At 42.9% G+C, this 25,149-nt stretch overlaps 1 protein-coding gene across 4 annotated transcripts in view; it reads right to left on the bottom strand.

Moving 5' to 3' along the window:
- KIF2A (kinesin family member 2A) overlaps nt 1–25,149 on the bottom strand; it is a 50,329-nt gene that overhangs the window by 14,473 nt on the left and 10,707 nt on the right. For 2 of the 4 annotated variants that reach the window (XM_075269788.1, XM_075269790.1), the window contains exons 2-9: nt 16,398–16,492; nt 13,991–14,110; nt 12,989–13,043; nt 12,420–12,542; nt 5,580–5,680; nt 3,415–3,510; nt 1,714–1,768; nt 389–551 (exon numbers count right to left, since the gene is read on the bottom strand). In XM_075269788.1, coding sequence (XP_075125889.1) covers nt 389–551; nt 1,714–1,768; nt 3,415–3,510; nt 5,580–5,680; nt 12,420–12,542; nt 12,989–13,043; nt 13,991–14,110; nt 16,398–16,492 — 808 coding nt within the window. The remainder of the gene's footprint in view (nt 1–388; nt 552–1,713; nt 1,769–3,414; nt 3,511–5,579; nt 5,681–12,419; nt 12,543–12,988; nt 13,044–13,990; nt 14,111–16,397; nt 16,493–25,149) is intronic. The other 2 variants (XM_075269789.1, XM_075269791.1) reach the window with 1 other exon arrangement.

The raw sequence follows: 25,149 nt of genomic DNA, 5'->3' as shown, positions 1-25,149 counted from the left end.
GGTCTATGAATTGCCATACGATCCAACACAAGTAGCATTCTATCCTGTGGACAATTCTATAAAAACCTCCCAAAAATTCGTCCTGTAAACACATCTGGTATGAGGTCAGTGGGGAAGCCTGCACCAAAGAGCCCTCCTCCTGCTGCCTTTACATGCACCCGTGCAGTGACTAATACAATTGTCAGAGGAGCCGCGTCCCCATAGCAGCAAATGCTCCGCGCTGTGTCAGTGGAGATTTATAAGCTCCGTTGTATGTAACCATGACCGTACTTAATAAGCTAAAACAAAGGTCCAAATAAAAACTGGGCGCTGTAGTCCATACAGCTGGTCTGACTATTTGCAGGAACACAGGCCCTGTTGTAAGCGAGGAGACTGCTCGGTAACATACCTGTACACCATTTCATTTGGTGCGGTTTCATCAAAGGCATAGTCAAAGCGGAACGTTTGGTTTTCTAAGAATCGGGTGAGGTCCACTTTCTGCTTAGGTTCGTGCACCATTACCACATCTTTACTAGGAATTGTAATCACATCCAGGTCCTTCATGGTGTTCTCTGGAAAAAGGAGCGTGACAATAAGGCACGACTTCATAGTATATGGACAACTGCATTTAAAGGGATTGTCCAGGATTAAAAAAAACATGGCTGCTTACTTCCAAAAACAGCCCCACACCTACTGCTGAATGTGTTGCATTTAGTATTGCAGCTTTCCTTTAGTGAAGTGAATGAGGCTGAGCTGCAATACCACACACAACCTGTGGACAGGAGTGGTGCTGTTTTTTTATTCCAAGGTAACCATTTTGTGTGTTATCGTTTGTCCATGAATAGGTAAGGATCTATTCACATGAACGTAAAGAACAGGCGCAAGACTGCTGTCACAGCACCTCTTTTAGAACACAATTCCCTAAAATCTTAGCTTGACCTGGTTCTGAGAGGTGTCACCCCTCTGTTTTTCCAGTGGCTGCTATTTCTGCACGCGGAATAACCCTCACGTGTCTCGTCGCTGCTGCTTAACATGTCCCTGTGTGCACTGTGACGGCAGCACAATGTGACAGACTGTGTCATTGCAAGTTCACAAATGTGCTGAGATAGCAAATCCGAGCCCTTGAGTAACACTGTGCCGCTGCGTTAGTCATTTGTCTGATGCTTGTATATTCTACATACTAATTCTTTCAAGGACGTCGTTCCAAGCGAACAGCATTTAGCTCTGGGGTCATTCACCCCATAACCCCCAAATATGTACATGCAGACAGCTAGCCCCAGCATACCAAAAACTAGGCTACCCAAATGCCCAGTGACAACTACAGAGCCCAATAGTAACAGAGGCTATAGAAAACAGCCAATTGTCCTAAATATTATAATTGGGGTATTAATTCCATATGCCCGCTCAGTGAGGGCACCTTTTGCTCGCTGTCCACCAAAAGGGTGCTATCCAGTTTTATAGGTCTGTAAATTGGGAAGAGATCAGAGGATGCTGAAATGGCCAATACAAGAACAATATGTATCATGTATAGGGAATGCGGGCACTATGTAGACCTTACGGACCATGTGGCAGCACACCATATATAGACATGGTAGCCATTAATGAGCCAGGACTTGTGCCTCAACCTTTGGCTACTTTATAACCTATCATGTGCATGTGACTTGTATGACGTGTCAGAAGAGGACTAAACATAGAGGTAGAAGAGAAAATCTCAAACCATACACGAGGACTTACCCTTCTTATTCAGAGGTCGCTTTCTAACACACACACATATCCGATGCTCATCAATCTACAGGAAAGAAATGACAACACGTCTCTAGTTATTACTGGTGCAAATGACTAAAACTACACTTAAAGGGAGTCTACCAGCACCAAATTCCTTCTGCACACCTTATACGTTATTGTAGGGGCAGCAAGTGACACAGTGCACAAGACTTATTCAGTCACTGCTGAGAAAATAAATAATTCCCTGTGTCGCTTAACGCCCTACAACAGCTTATAAGTGCTTTAGAAGCCATTTTTGGGGGCGACAAACTCCCTTTAATAAAAAGCAAACCTTAAGTCCATATAATGCTTAACAATGCTGCCGGAGGGCTCATGATCATAAACTTCGCTCACCCGGCGTTCTTCTTCAGGCGCCCGTCTGTCTGTCCCAGGTGACCACTGCAACCAGTCACAGGACTCGGTGGTCACCTCTTTAAAAATGGCATGACATAGTAGTCACGTGCTATTTGTGAAGAAGTCATAGCGGAGGCCTGCGATTGGCTGCAGAGGTCACGGAGCTCAGATGGACCAGGAGATCTGTGAAGGGCGACTCTGCCACAGCTGGAAACAGAGGACCAGGGAGAGGTGAGTAAAGCTTAAATGCTCACTGCCCCTTCAGCAGCACTGTTAAAGATTAAAATAACGGTAGACAACCCCTTTACAGTTCGGGACATTAAAGCATACCTTCAGTTTCAGAAAACTAAGGACAGAAGTGCTCAGATGACTGCAGTGTGTTCAGCTCTCCTTGGAGACATAAGCAACACATGAATGAACTGGTATACTGACTATTAACCCTAGACCGCCAGAAGAACAGAACCAAATACAGTCACACGTAACAGAGCTCTGACCACTTGTGGCCTTTAGTTTCAGCACACTGCAGATCAGGAAGACCTGAGCAGACTAATAGATAATGTTCTGCAAAACTACTCAGTATAATTTGTCGATTTTTTTAATATTAATTCCTTTTCAATCTATGAAGACCAGTGGGTTCTCATATTTCGGACCGACAGGCTACTTATATAAGTGTGTATACAGAGATAGCGGTCAGCTAGAAACTGCCGAAGTTACATTTATTAATAATAATAATAATAAAAAAAAATAAGACACATATGTTCCCTTAAATGACACCTACAGCACATGGATGACATCCGTATGTCACCCATGCCTGCACGGCCCCATTCACGGCTGTCACTGAGACCTGGACGCAAAATGGACAGGTATAGGTCTTGTTCTGAGACCATGCTAATGTATGTGGCCATAGAAATGAATGGGTCAGTGTGCTAGCCATGAAAATAACTCGAACAGTTCACACCATATGCGTCAAGCCTAAGAATGTCACAAATGTAATAAATTACTCTTATTTCTTTTACTTATATAGCGCCATCATATTCTGCAGCGCTTCACAGACATTGGCAATCACTGTCTGATATAGGGCTCACAATCTACATTTCTCATCAGTATGTCTTGGAGTGTGGGAGGAAACCGGAGTACCCAAAGGAAACCCACACAAACACAGGGAGAACATACAAACTTCTTGCAGATGTTGTCCTTGTCAGGAATCAAACCCAGGACTCCAGCGTTGGTGAGTTACACTACTAACCACTGAGCCACCATGCTGCCCACATGAATAACACAACAAAGTCAATGATATTCCACGCTGTTCTCACTTACAGGATCTGCTGTAGTTAAGGGCCGATAATCCAAACTTCCTCTGAAATCTCTTATCATACACATAATTTCATAGTTTGGGTTGGTCGCATCCACATCCTGCAATGTGAGAAAACAACGTATTAGTGTGGATCACAGCACATCGCAGCACTCTCACGTCAATGGCTTCAGGTAGGTAAGGCTTACATACAGTCTGTCCTGTATCTGTCAGGTATTCATGTCATATATTATGCATAGAGCCAAATGACGAGCAGGCAACACTCATAATAAGAGTTCGGTCATTGGAAAAAAACTTTAGATAAGGCTTTCTCCATCATGGTTCTGGTCATCTAGTTTAGATCCATTTTGCATTGCAAGAAAAATAAAGCAACTATACAAATGACCCGAGCTATGGCTCTCCCATTGATTGGTGTCTGCAGCATCTCTGAAGACCCGTGTGTCTCCATGGCATTAAATGTTAAATCATGGTAAACATCATTTTAGGTGAATTTTTCTTCCATGTTCTTTATATTAAAATAAAAATCCTACACATCCTGATGTTCCGACACTGTCCACTAGGCCAAATAATATGCTGAGACTTCCTGTTTTCTGTAGATTTCTTTGCAGCAGTCACCTCACTTACAGCACACTGATAATCACATCTATTACATATATGTAGACAAGACACAGAATCCGCCAGTCACAATAGAGGATATTACATCTTATCTATTCCCCTCTCTACTCAATGACGTCTGCCCAGGTCACAGGTCATAGATAGAAAACTCTTCCATTGTGTCTTTAGCCCGTGATCCTTCTATAGGAAATAGTAAGTCACAGAATGTTCTAGGTTTTGAGCAAAAGTTAAAATAGCAAGATTTTTTAAAAAATATAAATATTCATTTAAAAAACCATCAAAAATTCTTTAACAATTAGGGACATAAGGAAGAGGATAGGAGTGTCGGATCAGCCAGAACTGTATGTATTTGGTTTGTACAATGCAATAGGCCTGCATCAGCCCTGTATGTTTCATCTTAGATGTGTTCCGCATAATAGAAGTATATCCTATCCTATCCTACTAATCCTAGTTTGTGTGTTTGGATGTTTGTGAGTTTGGATGTTTGTGAGTTTGGATGTTTGTGAGTTTGGATGTTTGTGAGTTTGGATGTTTGTTCCTCAATCACGCAAAAACGGCAGAATGGATTTGCATTAAATTTGCCACATACATAGATAGGAACCCAGATTAAAACATAGGCTACTTTTTATTCCGGTAAATTACGTCACTACGCGACGGCAGTGAAGGTTCACACAACACTAAAGGACCTGTGATGACATCATCACAGGTCCTTGAGCCATTCTAGGATAGGATCATGCTAGGCAGTGGGCGGAGCTACACTCTATTTTGTGGGCGGGGCTATATAGGATGAAGCTGGACAGTGTGAAAGCTGAAGAAAATGGAGTCTCATGGAAGATCAGGAGACTACAGAACATGCAGGCTGTGTCTGGGCAAGAGGAGTATATCGGGTGTAGCGTTTCAGTGAGTAAGATGGGGAATGTGTTGTTCTGCCTCTGATGGGGGAAGGGGCTGAACTCTGGCACATTTCAGCAACATCCGTTTAGCCCTTTGTAACACAGAAGCTGCTCAGACAGTCACATAACAAAACCCCTGTAATCACAATTGCTCAATGTAGCAGAGCTTACACAGCACTGTAGCACACCTCTATAGGCTCTCCATATGCAAACATGTACATACAGCTGGGTATCCTACGCATATGCAGCGATGTAGCAGAGCCGAGACGCGAGATCAGGCTGATCGAACTGGCACATTTCAGCAACATCCATTCAGCCCTTTGTAGCACAAAAGCTGTTCAGACAGTCACATAACCAAACCCCTATAATCCAGATGTAGCAGAGGTTAGGCAGCTCTGTAGCAGAGCTCAGTACACTCTCCAGATGCAGAGATGTACATACAACTGAGTATGCTGCCACGTAGCAAAGCCGAGACGCAGGAGCAGGTGGATCATCCACAATAGCAACTGGCTAAATATAAGCAGCTCAGCACCAACACCAACCTGCAGACGAAGTTGCAGGCACAAGCTAGTTCAGTATATGTGGCGATGGAGGGGACAGCTGAGACAGGATAAATATATCAAATATACATAAAAATGGCAGCTACAGTGTGATGTCCTCACCAGAGCTCTCTTCTCTCGCAGCTCTTGCTGTTGTAACCGTCTCCTCTCTCTCTTTTCTTGAAGCTTTTCTACTTCTTTCACACAATTAGATTTTCTCCTGGCTGGAATAAAGAGGAATAATAAGGATCACATTAGACAGATGCAATACAAAGTCATTGTTACTAAGAATGCCCAGAAATGACTTTTATATGAAAAAAAATACAATAAAATCGCTTTACTAACAACATCATTCTCGTGACTCATCTGGGAGGACATCTTACAATGAAGGCCATAAACCAATGAAGTACTGACGCACCCACTCACATATAGCCCACCTTATTGATATCTCATAGGAGCTTCCAGCCCCTCGCCCCCACTGGACATGGAGATGCTGCTACATTTTGGGATGGGCAGGTGCCTCAAAAACCGTGGGCTGCCCAATAAATATTATTTAAGAGAAAAAAGAAAAAAAAAGGACTCATGCTTGTTACAGCAACCTCTCTCCAAGCCAGACGTCAGCAGGAGAGAGGTCTGGACAGCCCCTTTAAGATTTTACCAACATGGTCTGCGCCTTAGTTTACATACCCTAACAATTTTTTATGAAATTAAAAGGGTTTTGGGTCATTCCATATCAAGTGATCCAAATATGAATATTTTTTTTACCTGACGTCTTTAGATTTTTTTAAATTTTTTTTAATTATATGAAGTACAACTTACGGTAATTAGTTAATTACGGTAAGTTAAAAAACTGCGCATACCAGCAGCCATTTTATTCTGGCCGCTATCCCCAGCTTACTGTGTAATGAGCCACATTGAAATGGCCGCTTACACTAGTTTACTATGAAAGCGGTCACAGGGAAATTGCCGCAGGCATGCGCTCTGCTGTCGAGCCTCGGGCAGAGCCGACTGCGCATGCCCAGATCTTTGAAGCCAGCGCCATAAGAAAGGAGAAAAAAATGTCAATTTAATGATTGAATCCCTTGAATATCAGATTTTTGCTAATTTTTCAATGTCTGGTTTTCTTGGATACACAAAGGATGGTGCTGGACCAGAAGGATGCAAAAAAGTCAATTCTAAGTCTTCATTTTCACAATCTTTGGAGAGTCCAGTAGCCAGCCATCAGCGAAGATCACCATTGCCAATCTTGTGTCGCCTTCTACTACTTCATGGACTTCACTGTCATCGCTGAAAATCCCTGTTTATATTTCTGTTTCACTACATGGAATGATAGTGTGGTGTTGCTGAGTCCTTTTGATGGGTTCTGCTTCCTGTTACCGATGTTTTAAAGAGGACCTTTCATCAGATCGGGCACATGCAGTTCTATATAGCTGAATTCAGCGCATTATCGGCTTTCCCGCTCTGTGCCCGGTGTAAAGCGCTATCGGTCCCGTTAGCGTAGTGCTTTACAGTCAGAAAGGCGTTTCTGACACTTAGCCAGGGACGTCCTTCTGCCCAGCAGCACCTATCGTGCTGTGCTGTGTGAGCGGGGAGGAACTCCCCCCTCCCGCTCCTGAAAATACTCATCTACGAGCTGTGTGAGCAGAGGGTGCATGTGCCTGATCTGATGAAAGGTCCTCTTTAACAAACTCTCCTCCTCTTCGTAGTCAGGACATGAAAGTTCTGAAGATCTGTCTGACTTCCTGACTGTGCAGTGGACAGATACTTCACATGACTGACAGAGTTGCTGGCCTGTCATCTGCTCTGCATTTACTGTCTATCCCTGTTCATTCTCAGGTTGAGCCCTAACAAATCTTTAACCTCGGTCCTCTCCTGCTTCTAAGGTAGGGTTCACACTATCGTTGTTTAAAAAAAACAAAACAGACACCTATCATAACGGACATAAACTGACAGTAACTGATGGCTATCAGTTAGTGTCCGTTATGTCAGTTACCCACAGACCTCAATGTTTAACCACTTCCGACCGCCCATAGACTATATACGTCCGGGAAGTGGTTGCCTAGTTCTGACAGGACGTACCTGTACGTCCAGTCAGAACACAGCAGCTGCACGGAGATCGTGCAGCTGCTTTCAATAGGAGCTGGCTGTAACTTCAGCCGGAGTTCCCAGAGAGAAGACAGGGCAGATTTATTACCTCCCCTGCCTTCTCGATCGATGTGTATACAGCGCTCAATGAGCGCTGTATACACAGCTATGGACGCTGCCATAATTCAGCTGCCCTCTGACCCGGCGGACACGTGATCCGCCGGGAGCAGAGTCTTGCAAAAGCTGCAGGGTCCTACAGTACCCAGATCAGCTCAGTAAGCTGTATATACAGTGTGCAGGAGGCTGGATTTCTCCTGCAACTGAGGCTAAATGTACCAGCCCCAGTTATAGGAGAAATCAGCCTCCAGTACAAAAAAATAAGTGCTCAGATGTCCCCAAAGGTTTGTTATCACCTTATGGGGACACAATCTGGAAAAAAAAAAAATAATTATATATATATATATTATATATATATATATTTTTTTTTAAAAAAAAAAAGTTTAAAAAAATGTAAATAAAATATATATATATATAAAAAAATAATACTAATACGCTAATAAAATGCCGTTATTAAAGGATATATATTTTTTTTTTTTTAAAAAAAAAAGTTTAAAAAAATGTAAATAAAATATATATAAAAATAAATAAATAATACGCTAATAAAACGCCGTTATTAAAGGTTATAGCCCCACCCCCGACGACACCATATAAAATAAAAATTACCGTAACGGAGAGGAAAAACTATATTATAAAGTTTTTCAGTGACACTTTGTGTTATTAAATTTAAAAAAATAAATAAATTGAAAACCAGACACAATTTCCCTCCTATTATGTTTATATTTTCCTGGATATAAAAAAAATTAAAACACATTCGAAAATAAAGATAACATAAAAATAAAGCCCTATGTGTCCCCGAAAAAAGTTGCAAAAATTAGTTGACAGACATACGGGAAAAGTGTTACAGACCTCAAAACCACACATATACAAAATAAACCTAAAATGTGTGGTCCTGGACCACAAATTGGCCCGGTACTGAAGTGGTTAAAAAAAAATAAAAAAAAAAAAGTCCTGCATGTAGGATTTTTTTGTCCACTTGAAAAAAAAATAGACATGGTTGTAAACAGACACTAAAGGACACAAACGGACACAAGATAAAATCCCATTTAAATTAATGGAAATTGCAAACGGACCAGCTAGTGTCTGTTGATAAAATCTTGTACGGACACTATCCGCTGACAACAACGGTAGTATGAATGCCCCCTAAGCTGTAACATAATAAAATAATATGGTAAAATCCTGGATTATTTCGTAAATATATAGACCCCGCACTTTTAGACCACAGGCTGAACAGATCTGAATTAAAGATTTTTGAACTGACACTGTAATAGTTATATTTTAAAATATGATCCCATCGCAATCTCAACTTGAATTTTGGTACATATGTGGCTCAGAGCATAGCAGGCACATGTGTATTTTTGGAAATTTTTTAATACGTTTTTTTCGGAAATGCGGTTTAAAAGTTTTTTCGTTTGCGTTCGCATGGGTAAAATATTAACAAAGATATTCTTGTGACATATCTGGTGAAAGCCTGGACAGTTCTGAGTAGAACAGTGTTTATTTTGTTTCGCCATCTTTTTTCTAGGCTGAGTTATGAGGAGAAATGTAAAGGCAGTCAACACAGAAATTCGCACTTTTTTTCAGAACTTTGAAAATCAATGAAAAATCAAAAAAGATTTCTAGTATTTTTCTTCTTCACATTTTGCATTCTCTGACAGACTACTACCAAATACCAAACTCTGAAAAGGAATTAAAAATATAGAAGTAAAAATCATTGCTTCACTTGACATGGAATGACCCTTTTACAGTATTTCCAAAAACCTCTACAGCACCAACTAAATATGTCAAAGTCAGATTACAGGGGTCTGGCCAATGCTCCTCCCAGAAATCCAGGTACTCCCATCCTACGTAGCCATATACATGGAGTAATCCTTCAGCAACGTGAACGAGAGATATGGAGAATAGTCCAGGCCGCTCACTCACATTCACTTACATAGAACGAGATGCCACATCCACGGATGGTGGTGGGTGGCAGAGGGGCCAGACCCCATGAAATTTATCACATTGCTTTGCTAGCAACACACTATCTTGTGTGCCAATTCTAGTGATCAGAGGATGAAAAAGTCCCAATTTTTTTGCACAAGTCTCCGTTTTGCACAAAGCATTGTGCCTTTTACACCACCCTCATCACTTTCAGGAAAGGATGCGTAGCCTTGGCTGGGCCACCAGCTCCGTCACATTTTTTTTTTTTGTAGATTGTGAGCCCCATTTTAGGGATCACAATTTACTTTTTTTTTTCAAATCAGTATGTCTTTGGCGTATGGGAGGAAATCCACGCAAACACGGAGAGAACATACAAACTCCTTGCAGATGTTGTCCTTGGTGGGAATAGAGCCCAGGGCCCCTGCTCTGCAAGCCTGCAGTGCTAACCACTGAGCCACCGTGTTGCCCCTCAGCTCTGTAACATTTATGAACATATGCGCTAGGTTATTAGCATACATGATGCCTGTTATGAGATGGGGCTAGTGTAACCTTCCAAGCTAGAATCCCTACTATAATTTGCCTATGGGGTGAACGAGGTTTCCCTATAGAGCTGCTAAACATTTGGAACAGCCAATCACTGATCCCAGCAGTCACATGCTATTCATGCACATGTGACGGATGAGGTCAGGGATTGGCTGTAGGGGTCACATGATCCTAAAAGTGATGCCCCCCATCTGTTGTATACAGAAACTACAGTACTGAAGCTGAGCACATTCAATACCTTTCCTTTCCCCTAGTGCTTGGTCTTAATCCTATACCATAGTGCACTTTTATCCTTTTCAAGAGGACAAAGTCCCATATATCCCAGTGCCTGTGCTGTTCACTGCACAAGTGCCGGAAGTACAGGGTGTGCGCACTGACACGGAGGTGGACTCCTCTAGCTTCAGTGAAGAACTGCGCCGACACGAGGAGTACAGCAGCACGGTGAGTGTAAAGCTTGTTTTATACGGCCATGGATTGCATTATAAGGCTCCATTCACACAGAGTAACGTTGGCGTTTTGTGTGCTTATTTTGGCACATAGCGCCGCGTTAACGCCGTGCTATTTTGCGGTCGCGTTAAACGGCGCAAACGTGGCGTTAATGCGGCGCTATGTGCCAAAATAAGCACAAAAAACGCCAACGTTACTCTGTGTGACTGGAGCCTAACAATCCCACACTAAATCCCAGGTCCATAAGTACCTGTGGTCGTTTTAGTGTTCCAAATTGCCCAGACAGATTCCCTTAAAGAATAAGTTTAGGTATTCATTGGGATCTTTGCCAGTGCATACGTCAAATGCAGTCTTTAGTTATTATATAATTATATAATAATAAAATAAAACAGCAGTCCCTGCCATCACTGTGGTTGGACACCATGTTATGTAAAGGCCTGTGGGGCTGTACGAGGTGCGACTCAAACATCCTGAAAATGAATTACCTGCACTTAAAGAGAACACAAGAAGCAGCAGATGAAGCCACAAGGGAATACCATGTGCTCCTCAGCGGCCCATGTGTCCATCACATCAGGGATTAGGCTGCTTTCTCCATAAACCACTGCAGGCAGAGTATTATTTGCTGGCAGTGAATTCTCTGACACACAAGTTTTGCTGATATTCAGCTCTGTATAAACCTCCCGGCTATAGTTAGTGGTTACATGACATCATACGGATACACCATGAGTAAGCGAGTCCGGAAGTGCCAAGATCAGTCACTTCTGGTACATACAGTACCCTGAATTATAAGCAATCCACTCAAAATCGTCAGTCTATAGAAACAAAAGTGAGCAACAACTTCTTCCAGGACTCTCCAGTGTAGCTTTATGTAACCCTTTCCCACCTTCTATAGCTGGATGTTCTCTTTAGCTGCAGCATACATGTATAGTCTAAACCTAAAACAGGTTTTGTATTAATACAACCCTAGGCAATATGACATCATAGCAAGGAAACCCCCACCTTTATAGGCAAAACACCAAAACAGAGGCTCCTGTTTTTCACAGACTCAAACCACCTTTGTATTTCAAGGATGTCCCATCACCTGTATGGCTTCCCTGCAGTGTCTGCTGCAAGATAAATGTCCTACTCACCTGTCCGATCCCCTGCCCCATACCCGACTATAACATGTGATCACTTGCAAGTGCCAGAACTTGCTGCAGCGGGTGGGGAGCATGTGCACGCTGCTTCATTTTCCCCACTATGCCGTGCATGCTTCTATTACATGAATAAGAGCAGACAACATGTGCTCTACATCCACTGGCACCCCATAGATCACAGGGAAAAGTCCAAGTGAGACTGGAAAAACCCTTTAAGTACCAATATACACTGCTGAATATTTTGTGCAGATATTGTTGATACAATGATTATAGTAGAGTGGATTACAATACAGTATACGTACAGTATAGCATTACTATATAGGACAAATCAGGACATTCTTGCTGGATTATTTTACAGAATATAGAATTATCCACCACCAAATCAGTGCCTAAATGATTGAGAGGACAACCAGCATATAAAGCATCCAGACATGTGCATGGCCCAACCACAAACACTATAAAATCTATAAAAAACTGCACATGCAAAAATAAAAATAAAGTACAATATTTACATGCAAATGAAGGTGCAGTGTTGCAGTAAATTTTGCAGTTCACATAAAAAAAAATTAAGCGTTAGAGATGCTTCACTATGTACGGCCCATGAGTCCACGTGTGAGATTTTTAACACTGAGTGCTTATGACTTCTATGTAGCGTGTGGGATTGGGAATGTGCACATATAGTATGAAGCAATCCTAGACATATGTTACATACAAGGAGGGCCAAAGTCCTTTTTTCCAGGTTGATCTGGAGATATATCTGAAACACTACCATTCTGCTGTGCAGAGGCCGGCGGTTCTGGAGGTTGGCTTGGCCGTGCCCGGGCGGTACCGACTGCTGCAAAGAGAAACAAAACTGAGTATTAGATTGAGGGGTATTAATCCTAAATTAGGGTTGAGCAATCGGGATCGGAAAAGATCGGATTCCGATCGGCAATCGAGAAAATTTCATGATCGCGATCGGAATTCCAATATTCTGTAATCACTACACAGCGTGGGGACCAAAAATTGAATCAATATTTGGACTACATGCTGTGTAGTGAATAGGATTGTTTTTAAAATCCGATCTCCGGTTATTTAAAAAATCCCATTGATTTGCATTGGGATCGGGTTCAAATGGAAAATGATCGGAAATCGGATTTTAAAAACGATCCTGAAATTTCAAGATTGGCTCAACCCTATCCTTAATATAAGACTGGCAGGTGAACAATAAACCACTGCAGACCAGACCTTACTATATAGAATATGTATTATATTACATATGATAAGGGCCTCAATCCGTACCTCTATTGTCCCTTGCAGGTGTTTCATTCTTAGCTGGAGCCACCGTGCGCCGATTCTATCAATAAAAAAACCCAAAAAACATTTAGTGCAATGTGTAAAAGGAAATAGGATGCAGAACTTTTTCATAAATTTTTGTTCAATGAATATCTACAGTTTTCTTTGCCATTACAATGGGGCTACACCGTGATTTTGGCCATGAATCACAAGCAAAGATCGCCATGTCTTCCTGTGAAGTGCACTAATGTAAAGTAAAATGTGGTCATTCTGTAACCCAGAGGACGCCACGAATGTGACTCTGATTTGCTAAAGGATCAAATCACCACTCAATAGTTTTACTTGCATTCATATAGGTATCAAGTGGCAGAAAGCAATCTTTGGTCACTGCCAAAATCAATTAGAAACTCAAGTCTTCATCTCTAAAGATCAGAATTTTCTGTCTTGTTAGCACCTCCTATATCTATGAGGAACAGATAAGTTTCAGTTTTGTGCAAACCCCATCAGGTTTTTGGCATATACGGCATAAAAACTTGCATTTGTTTCTGCAAAGTGGGGCTTGTTCCATTTTGATTTTTGCCCCACAATCCTTGAAAAAGTGGGTATGGCGAAGACATACAAGAGTCAAGGTCATCGTCCCCTGCAGATTTATCATCAGTGATGCCAGCCATCTGGTGTAAATGATGCTGGAAATCTATGTCAGCTTCTAAATAGATTCTAAAACAATGTAGGGTGTGCCTCGTCTGTAAGGAGATTTGCTCCTCATCATAAATGAGATGCAACCTCGGCCGGGTCAGGGGTTACATCTGCACCATTATGTTGCAGAAATGCTGCTGATTTTCACAGTAAATAACAAGGTGAATCTGCAGCATATCCACAAGTAAAATGCGTGATATCCATGGCAGAGACAAGTCACTGCATGTGGCCTTACCTTTGTAATGTTAGGACTGACTGAGGCTGGCGATAGGAGACTGGAGAAGATATTTTACATTTATTTCTGCAACTAACCTTCACAATTTTGTTAACTTTTGTTGTCGGCGTGGGGGGAGGGGGCATTTCAGGGCCGGGGTCGATTTCTTCATCCGGAGCCAGGTCAGGATTAAGTGAGAATATACTTTCCAAATCGATCTAAGAAAGAAAGGAAAACATTACTAACTGAGGTATCACACAAACCACACATCTCTTGTATCCACGTAAACCTCACTGAAGCTACTAAATAGGGGACATTTCTCTCATTCCCTCTCATTACTGGTCAGAATTGCAATTTCTTACCTCAGGGCTTTAGGGCTGTATTTTGGGATTCATTTTGCAATTCAGATGACTATCAAAAAACTACAGCATCCCCCTGCATCAGAGGACATGGACCTGGAGACCATATGAGACAATTGTATGGAGTCCTCCTGCTACATCTCCCTCACTGACCCTATAGACCTTCCTGTAGGCAGGGGAGGGCAATTAATTTTCCCATGGGGCCACATGAGAAATTGTAACGGTTCTAGAGGGCCATGTGCGTTGTGGCAAATTTAGCTCCTCCCACTTCTCCGCTGACTCCGCCCATTCTCAATCATTTTTCCACGTGCCCCATAAAGTAAAATCCTCCTACGGTCACCCTAACATTATACACCCCCACATTATAACTTTTCCCTCCAAATGTCCCACAGTATTAAGTTGTTTTTTTTTTATCGAACATGTTGGGAAAAATGATCCTATAGAATGTCTGTACACTTAATATTCCTCTACATAAGAGATTATAAGTGAAGGAACTGGTAACAAAGCACAATGGGGGGGGGGGGGGGGCGCTAATGGGGAGCTCACGTGGCCTAAACATGAAACCTGTACTCATCTCTGTATATTACCAGCTCACTAGTCCATTCCATCTCCATTTCCTCTGTCAGCGGGGTCTGTATCTGTTCACACACAGATGATGGGAAGGATATGAGTAATCCCTGAGTTGCAGGAAGTAAATTCATTGGGGAAAAAAATGCAAACTAGCGAGAAGATTGCGGGGAGCAGCTCATAGAAGAGTATACAGGCCACAATGACAGAGGAGGAAGCAGGGATTACTAGTAATACGGTAGTAGGGCACACATCCAGAGCACGTCACAATCTATAATGCTATAAAGGTATCATTTATGGGACATTCTCTTCTCAAAATAACCAGATCTGGTAAAAAAACTGGCAAAGCACACAACTATAGATGTACTATAACAATGTGCAGTAGTCCTTACACTACACATCACAGCAGTACTCCACCGCCACACCCCAAAACGCAACGCTTACAGCAAGGCATTACCTCCAAAAAGCTGCAGTAAGCTAATAGAAATCATTGCAAGCCCCACAAGTGTTCCTGTCACCATATGGTGCCCTCTCTGCTCAGCAGGAGCCGTCTGTGACCACCTGGTCACGCAGAGACAGAGCATGACGGAACAAAAGCATGGCCATGGGGTGTACTGCAAGCTGCCACTGTCACTGCCAATGTTCTTTTCTTGCACAAGTTCAGGACAGAGATCACAATTTGTTATCCTCCAAGCTTGAAGGGTTTTCCAGCCTTCTAAGACTGATGACCTATACTTTGGAAAGATCATCACTAGAAAATTAGCAGGTTCAACACCCTGAACCCCCACCGATCAGCTGTTTGAAGCGACAAAGGAGCGCCGTTTCCACTTTATAGACCATGTGACATGTTCCTTTGTCACATGGTCAAAGGAATTGGGCAGAGCTGCAAAGTCAAGCACAGCGGCTTCACAATGCGCTTATAGCATAGCACTTATCCAGATAAGTGTTCTGGGTGTTGAACCTGATAATCTTCAAAGCTTCTGTGACATATATATATCAGGGGTCAGCAACCTTTGGCACTCCAGCTGCTGTGAAACTACAACTCCCAGCATGCATACCTACTGTACTGCTCTTGTAACCCCCATGGAGGGGAATAGAACATGTTGGGAGTTGTGGTTTCACACCAGCTGGAGTATATATATATATATATATATATATATATATATATATATATATATCTATATCATGCACTACACAGCAAGCTGTAGAATGCAGTTCACTTGCAAATTGCATGGTCTCCAGCCATTATTTTTTCTCTCTTAATCCATCACCTAAGCTGATTTAACCCTTCCCGCTGAAGGCATTTTTCAATTTTTATTTACAAAGGTAAGAACTTTAATGTAAAGCACCATGGAATTAATGGTGCTATATAAATAATAATAATAATAATTTTTATTTTTCAGTTCAATCACATGACGGTATGCAGGCTCAATGCTTACGGGACAAATTCTACTTCGTAAAAATTGCATTTGTGCGACTTTCTTATGAGCTTTGTTGTTACGGTGCTCCACTGTGCAGCCAAAAAAAGATGTCGCCTCGGCTCTGGGGAAACATACTAGCTGAAAAATGTCATCCTTACCTCTTTCCCTTTAGTGTCCCCATTTTCAATCCACTCCACGGTGATGCTCTCGCTGTCTTCATTCAGAGAAGTTACCATGGCTTGATGAATCCGACCTAAGAGAAGACGACATTTATTACAATGAAGTAGGTCTTTGAGGCTGATCCCATAGCAGCGAATGGTGAGCGCGGTGCTTGTACAGACACCAGCGGCAGGACAGAGGTCAAGGCGTAAAGCGAGTTAGTCACTGGTGGGTAACCAGCTGGGTTGTACGGTAACACCACAGCGCATACGATTTTTGATATCTTGCCCACATGTTCTGATATTTAAAAAAAAAAAAAAAAAAAAACTCAAAGTGACCACCGGAGTCTGATAGAGCCTATTGACTGTAATGGGGTTCGTCAGGTGTCCATCCTTTTAAAAACAAAACCAGCAGGGGAAAAGTTCTCCATTTAGGACTTTTTCCCTCTGCGGATTTTCAGGCGGACACTGCGACAGAGTCTCCAACACCACAGAAGTGAGGGGAGCCCGAAAGATCCACTGCTATTCCAGCACAATTGTGGCTGCAAAACACACTTTTTAGGTCTTGGGTGTACTTTTTGGCGGTGGCAACTTTCTCATATACCCACCGCTCAGTCACCCTATGTGGATTTACCCTTAAATGCCATCTGCCTTGAGACATTGGCATAATGACGTGGGCTATAGAGCTGGCTGGTGAGGACATACACGTGCACTGGTATCTTATCAAACCACAGGACTTATCCCTACTATCAATTTCATAGAAGGCACAAAACGAATCAGATGTCTGTGCAGCACACTGAGCGAACCAGTTCTGTCCTAAATATATACCATAATATCACACCCCATCCCTCTGCGCCACATACAATCCCGTCCTTGTTCTCTCTTACCCATACTATGGGTGGTGAGTGTATACAGATGATGTAGGTGGTGAGTGTATACAGATGATAGACTTGTATTACTACTATGGGTGGTGAGTGTATGCAGATGACGTAGGTGGTGAGTGTATACAGATGATAGACTTGTATTACTACTATGGGTGGTGAGTGTATACAGATGATGTATTACTACTATGGGTGGTGAGTGTATGCAGATGATGTATTACTACTATGGGTGGTGAGTGTATGCAGATGACGTAGGTGGTGAGTGTATAGAGATGATGCATTACTACTATGGGTGGTGAGTCTATACAGATGCATTGCTACTATTGGTGGTGAGTGTATACAGACGTATTGCTACTATGGGTGGTGAGTGTATACAATGATATACTTGTATTACTACTATGGGTGGTGAGTGTATACAGATGACGTAGGTGGTGAGTGTATAGAGATGATGCATTACTACTATGGGTGGTGAGTGTATACAGATGTATTACTACTATAGGAGGTGAGTGTATACAGATGATATACTTGTATTACTCCTATGGGTGGTGAGTGTATACAGATGATGTAGGTGGTGAGTGTATACAGATGATATACTGTGTATACAGCTGACGTGCCTGTATTTTTATATGTAACCACAAGGCTCTTTTGTTAGAGGTGACCTGATTTAGCAAATACTTGATAGATAAGATTTTACTAAGAAAATAAACCCGCAGTGATGTCATAGGACAGACAGGGCGGCAATGTAAACCAAGGGGGAGGCACTGGGAAGGGTTTACTCATGTGAAATCTGGGACTGCCCTCAGGGCACCTGTAACCTCATTTACATACGAGATAATATATTTTATCTGCACTAAGTGTGACCAGAGGAAAGACTCCGTTCACACCTGCACTCCACGCCATTCAGGAAATCCATCCCGTAATGCGCTTGAAAAATGCATTTTTCGGATCATAGATTTTATTATTATTTTTTCTGTCCATGATTATGGAGGCGGCCATGATGCCTGAGCCTTTCCTCTGCTCCGCATTTAGTAATAGTCACTGTACAGCATAGTCATGGTAATAGGCAGCAATAGACTGGAGCCGACAAGGTCTACGGGACACTTTTGAAGACATGCTAAGGAAGGCGGAAGAGAGAACTTGTGACATCCTCTACTGTCAGTAGTGAATGCAATGTTGGGTGTTATTTTCTACTGTAACCTTGCCTGTAATATAAGTAAAGTGACTACTGCAAATAAAAAGAAAATCCCTACAGAATTTACAAATGTTAAGATTTAGCTTAGTGGCCAGAGTAAAGATTTAGCACAATTTTTAAAACAGATAGGAACATTCTTAAACATATTTTAAAGAAGTTTTGATATTTTAAACATGAAAACCTGGTATTATACAAGTCAATTTCTGACAACATATTTCACTAAATAGGTAATCCATTCCATCCATTGTACTGTATAAGGCCTCATGCACACAACCATAGATTTTATTCATAATCGCTCTGTTTAAACATGGGTGCAAGGAACGCTACCCCAGAGTGGATAGGGGACACCTAAAATTACCTATATACCACACTAAGTCCCCTACTCGGGGTTACTATTAGCTTAGTAGCAGTGCCGTAACTAGGAATGGCGGGGACCCGTGGTGAACTTTTGACATGGCCTGCCCCCCGACCGACACCGAAGACCTCAACTGACCCCCTCCTACGCATTCTATTATGCCCCATAATGGCCCCTGCACACAGTATTGTACCCCATAGTGGCCCCTGCACACAGTATTGTACCCCATAGTGGCCCCTGCACACAGTATTGTACCCCATAGTGGCCCCCACACACAGTATTATGCCCCACTGTGGACACCCATAAACAATTACTATACTCTGGGGTATAATAATCGGAGACCCAGGGGGAGAAAAACATAAAAAAAACTCTGTTACTCACCTATCTCCCGTCTCCTACGCTCTCGGCCTCCGCTGTAGTCCATCATCAATGACGTCAGACGTCACATGACCCGGGACGCAGGCCGGGGTCATGAGACGTCAGACGACTAGGCCTGAAGGCTGCCCGGATCGTGGAGAGGTAAGTAACAGTGTTTTTATGCTTCTTACCTCTCCTGGGCCTCCGATCATTATACTCAAGGGTCTGAGTAACTCCAGCCGGTAACGGCCTATTAAGAAAAAATTAAAAACCGCAGCGGTAGCGGCTGTCACTGGGCCCCTAATGTCCAGGGCCCTGTGGCAGCTGCCTCTGCTGCTATGGCGTAGTAACGCCACTGCTTAGTAGCCAAAATACATCCAACAGCCTCCTCTTAAAGTGTACCTCCAGTTATAAACGGCTCCCGTAAAAAAGCCTCCCATTGATTTCAATGTGTTCTGCGTGGAAACCAGAACCCATTGAAGTCAATGGGAGGCTTTATTTCTGCACGGATTCTGACGCAAGTTATCATGCCAGAATCTGTGCCAACTTCCTCCGTGTGAATGCCCCTTGAATGTAAAACTCCAACTCCTTATCCAGCTCAAACACAGAGCTCTATGGAAAAGAGAGGGCCTGAGCAGCATTCTTTTGCTGGCGAATTGATTTATTGCCTCATTCTGTGCACTAGTTGCCTCTTATCTACAGCTCAGCAGTATTAAAATAGCAAGGTCATAGCAGTAGCAATTGTTTGAGTTTCTTATTCCCCCACACCTCATCGTAGACTAAGGGTGCATTCACACTGAGTAAACGCTAGCTTATTCTGAACGTAAAACACGTTCAGAATAAGCGGCGTCTAAAGCAGCTCCATTCATTTCTATGGGAGCGGGGATACGAGCGCTCCCCATAGAAATGAATGGGCTGCTTCTTTCACTCCGTGCAGTCCCATTGAAGTGAATGGGGAGTGCCGGCGTGTACGCTCCGGCATGAGCAGAGCTTGCCGTATATGCCGGCACTTCCCATTCACTTCAATGGGACTGCACGGAGTGAAAGAAGCAGCCCATTCATTTCTATGGGGAGCGCTCGTATCCCCGCTCCCATAGAAATGAATGGAGCTGCTTTAGACGCCGCTTATTCTGAACGTGTTTTACGTTCAGAATAAGCTAGCGTTTACTCAGTGTGAATTCACCCCAATATGTAGAAAGTAACGAAGAAAACCTATTTGTTCAATAAGATAGTAATAAGTAGTTTCCCATTTTCACCAGTACAATTCATTTATCACACTTGGTTTAGAATTAGAGGAACGCTTTAAGCACAGAGGTATAGACTATAGAGCGGATAATACAGGGATTATAGCGCCATCATGACTTCATCATGGGCACCAACATGTTAATTATCCTGCATTAATTGCCAAGCTATAATTAGATTATAACGGCTACTTGTCACCAGCTCGGAGACATCAGACGTGTGCAGATACGGTAAAGAGGCACGTCTGGGGTCCCACACGTACATCCATGACATGAGCTGATGTAATGAAATAAATGACAGATTACCTTCCACTATTCTACAACTGCTTCGATAATCCAGTAACAGGAGGTCTAGAAATATCTATTCTGAGCTCACAACTCATCTTATCACGGCGCGCAGCTTTCCACCAGGGACATACATTAAATGTACACCAAAACCGTGACGGATTCATTCACTTAATGAGATAAACTGAGGCCGAGGGATTCCATTTTGGACTCCATTACGCTTGCTTTCCACCATTGGCCATCTTTTTAGTACCAGACAGAACAGCAGTAAGGCCACGTTCACATGTGTGCCAGTGTCTGTCTTAAAACTGTCAATGGCGCCCCTTGCAATCTGGCGTTACTGTTTTAACAGGTTATGTAGGATTTCACAAACATGGCTTCTTTCCTCTTCACAGGAAGTGACATCACGTCCACTGGTCGCATGGCAATGCCACATCGCCATCCCATTAAAATGTATGGGACTGAGCTGAAGCATGGTCATGTGACCAACGGACAGCATGACACTTACTGAAAAGAAGGCAGCCATGTTTTAGAAGTCGTTGCGCAATCCCTGCACTGTACCGGGATCCAGTCGCGGCCCGCAATGGGAAGCGTTTTTTTGGACCGGATTCTGAGGAGGCCTCCTCGTCAAAATCCGGTCCAAAAAATCCCGTGTGAACTAAGCCTAAGGATAAATTCAAACGTTGTTAGGCGTCGAGGAATTTGTATAGGAAAGAAAACGCTTCAGGAATTAGGAAATAGTTTTTTGAAGCTTTTTTTGACATGAAAAAGCTAGAGGATTACATAAAACCTCAATTCCTGACCAAAAAAAAACAACGTGTGAACCCAGACTAAGCCTTCATTCACAAGACCAGGCCAAGGCTCAACCATGCACTCAGCAATGCGTGTTTTTTAGGGACCCATTCAATTCAATGGGTGAATGTGGATGAGCACTAAGGCCCGGCCCACAAGTATCGGCTTTCCTACTCAGCTGTATAACATTCTGCCTGTATGACAACAAGCCCCATATATAGGAACTGCACCAAATAATGCCCTGTGTGAACTTGACACTATACACAACATTTTAAAGTACCGTATATACTCGAGTATAAGACGACCCGAATATAAGCCGAGGCCCCTAATTTTACCACAAAAAACTGGGAAAACGTATTGACTCGAGTATAAGCCAAGGGGGAGAAATGCAGCAGCTACTGGAAAATTTAAAAAATTAAAATGTTCGGAGTTTTTGGGTGCAGTAGTTGCTGGGAAAGGGGAGGGGGTGTTTTGGTTGTCTGTCTGCCCCTTCCCCAAGCTTGAGGACTGTTTTTTTTCCCCCACTTGGAATTCAGCCTGGCTGACTATAGGGGATCTGCAGTGCTCCTATTAACCCCTTCCAGATGGAACAGGAGCACTGCAGATACCCTATATTCAGTAGACCGGGCACTTTCAGACACAGGATACCCAATGTGTTTGTGTTTCACAGTCATTTTCTACTTGTATATGTATTCTAGGGAAAGGATGGATTTACAAGTTTTATTTTTTTAAAGCTTCCTTTTTTCCCCCACTATTTTATGGGAGATTCTATACATTGATATTGCGGCTGGTCATAGACCCCTCCCTCCTAAAAAATAAATAAATATTTTTATTTTTTTTTTGCTGACTCGAGTATAAGCCGAGGGGGGCTTTTTCAGTACAAAAACTGGGCTGAAAAATTCGGCTTATACTCGAGTATATACGGTAAGCGTAAAATAAAAGCTACATTATTAATATTTATCTTTTTTTCATATAAATCTTCCCTTCAATCCAATTTAAGAAAAAAAAATCTCAGACTCAGAATTTAGTCAAGCAGAAAAATTCATCTTCAAATTCCTGCACAATTCAGCTTGCATAAATTCCGCCATACACACGTGAATACATGACACGACCCTCGCCATCATTTGGGCTTTCTAATCCCCCATGTCACACCATTCAGTGAGGTCCATTACTACCAGTCCGCACTGGGGTCACCATATTGGGAACCAAGGCCAAAGGTCAAGGAAGTGTATGTAGCTATAAAATATCAAGATATCAGCAAGCTGAAGTAGAAAACCTTGGAAAACAATTCTGAACAACTTATTACCGCCACTGCGGGCCTAGTAGACCTCTGCATGAGACACTCCGTGTAAGGGACAGGAAACAAGAATCCTATAGCTGTAAGCCCTAAGCTGCATGGCGACAATAGCAATGTCATCACTGTCAGATTTCATGGTTTTATAAAAGATTTGCCTATTTTCACATACATGGGTGTAAGAGCCCTCTTTTACCTCACAATACCATGTGATCATGGCCTACTCAATGATGTATGTTATGGATGGAGTCTAGATATGGGAATATTTGGGGGTGTTTAGCAGGTGAAATTATATGGAGAACTGTGACGCTGAAACTGAACACTGGGGGCAGAAAAAATTGTCTAAACCAGCGGTCAGCGACCTTTAGCACTCCAGCTGCTGTGAAACTACAACTCCCAGCATGCTCCATTCACTTCCATTGGAGTTCCAAAAACCAGCAGAGCAAGTATGCATGCCCCAGCAACAACTCCTGGTCTAAATAAACAGACTAGTCAAATTTGTGTATTGCCATTAAAGGAGATGTCCATACCAAAATCAGGTCTGCTGAAACTACCGCTATACAGTGAACTGAGCTACACGAACATAGCTGTGCAGGGTCCTGGTGTCGGACCCTGCAGATCACATACTTGTTACCTATCATGTGTAATACTTCATCAGTATGATTTAGGTCCGGACATCCCCTTTAAATTGCATAGTATGAAAGCAGATCCTTTTTAAGCCCCACAACACAAAACCACATTGCAGCACCATATACCCGAAAAAAACTGCATCATGGTCCACAGGCATTCATTACTACTGTATTCCGGCCCTTGCTATGACTGATACAACATCGCTGCGGCGAGTGCTATAGTCACATTATCGAGAATGAAAGGTTTGGGGCAACACGGTGGCTCAGTGGTTAGCACTGCAGCCTTTCAGTGCTGGAGTCCTGGGTTCGAATCCTGCCAGGAACAGCAGCTGCAAGGAGTTTGTATGTATTGGAAATACACACATGTCGATCACCAATGTCACCCAAGTTTCACACCCCGCCATCTCCTGCTCCTGTAGGGTATTATACTGAATCTATATAAGGCTTTATACCAGTGTAGTATAGACCATGATAACACACGCACACCGTATATATGTAAACCCCTATAAACATGTCCTAACACAGAGATTAGTGGGAAGCAGAACACAATCCCATCATTTCGACAACAATGGGCACAGTTAAAGCAATCTAATGTCAAGCCCCAACTGGTGAAACATCAAAGCCACCTTTGTGCCAGTGTCCGTACACCGAGCTGTTGCTAGTCACTCCTGCTGGCAAACAATCTCGCTGCTAAGAAACTGTTGCACATAAATGCATTAAAAAAGTGACTGTGAGGTCAACCAGTGACCTGTATCCAGGCTTTGGGGGGGAGTCTACACGATTATCACACCCAGCTTTACCAGATCCTGAATGAAAAATCTGCCTAGCTACAAAACAATTGCATTAACCAAGGTGGACTTCAGTCTAAGACCTCATTCACACAGCAGTGAGAAATACCATGTGACCAATGCATTTTTTTTTCCCCCCAGTGGTGTATTTTTGGACAGAGGAATAAATAAATGTAAAAAAAATGTAAAAATGAAAAATAGAAAAACATTCCAGGCCCGAAAAAAAACCCTCTAGGCCAGTGATGGTGAACCTTTTAGAGGCCAAGTGCCCAAAGTCCACTAATGTATCACAAGGTTCCAACACGGCAAATTAACCATAATAATGTGCGGATCCACAAATGCACGCAATTACAGACCTGCAAAATATGGTCATACAAATGGGGCTTTATAGAGCCTTCTGCTTCACTGTGACCCCCACACAATACAATCTACTCCACAGTGGCCCCCACACAGTACAATCAGCTCCACAGTGGCCCCCACACAGTATAATCTGCTGCACAGTGGTCCCCACACAGTATAATCTGCTCCACAGTGGCCCCCACACAGTATAATCTGCTCCACAGTGGCCCCCACACAGTATAATCTGCTCCACAGTGGCCCCCACACAGTATAATCTGCTCCACAGTGGCCCCCACACAGTATAATCTGCTCCACAGTGGCCCCCACACAGTATAATATGCTGCAGTGGTCCCCCACACAGTACAATTTGCTCCATTGTGGCCCCCACATAGTATAATCTGATTCACAGATAGGTGCCCAAAGAGAGGGCTCTAAGTGCCACATCTGGCACCCATGCCATAGGTTCGCCATCACAGCTCTAGATTTTTCCTTAGTAAGGCTAAGGCTCCACCGGCCGGAAACACCACACTAAAGCTCTGAGGGAACAACCGCGGCGGGAACACATCGTGGCTCTCCCCACAGCGCTTTGAACCAAAAGT

Source organism: Leptodactylus fuscus, chromosome 1 (assembly GCF_031893055.1).
Source record: "Leptodactylus fuscus isolate aLepFus1 chromosome 1, aLepFus1.hap2, whole genome shotgun sequence".
Taxonomy (NCBI): Eukaryota; Metazoa; Chordata; class Amphibia; order Anura; family Leptodactylidae; genus Leptodactylus; species Leptodactylus fuscus.
This window is presented reverse-complemented; position numbering and strand designations above follow the sequence as displayed.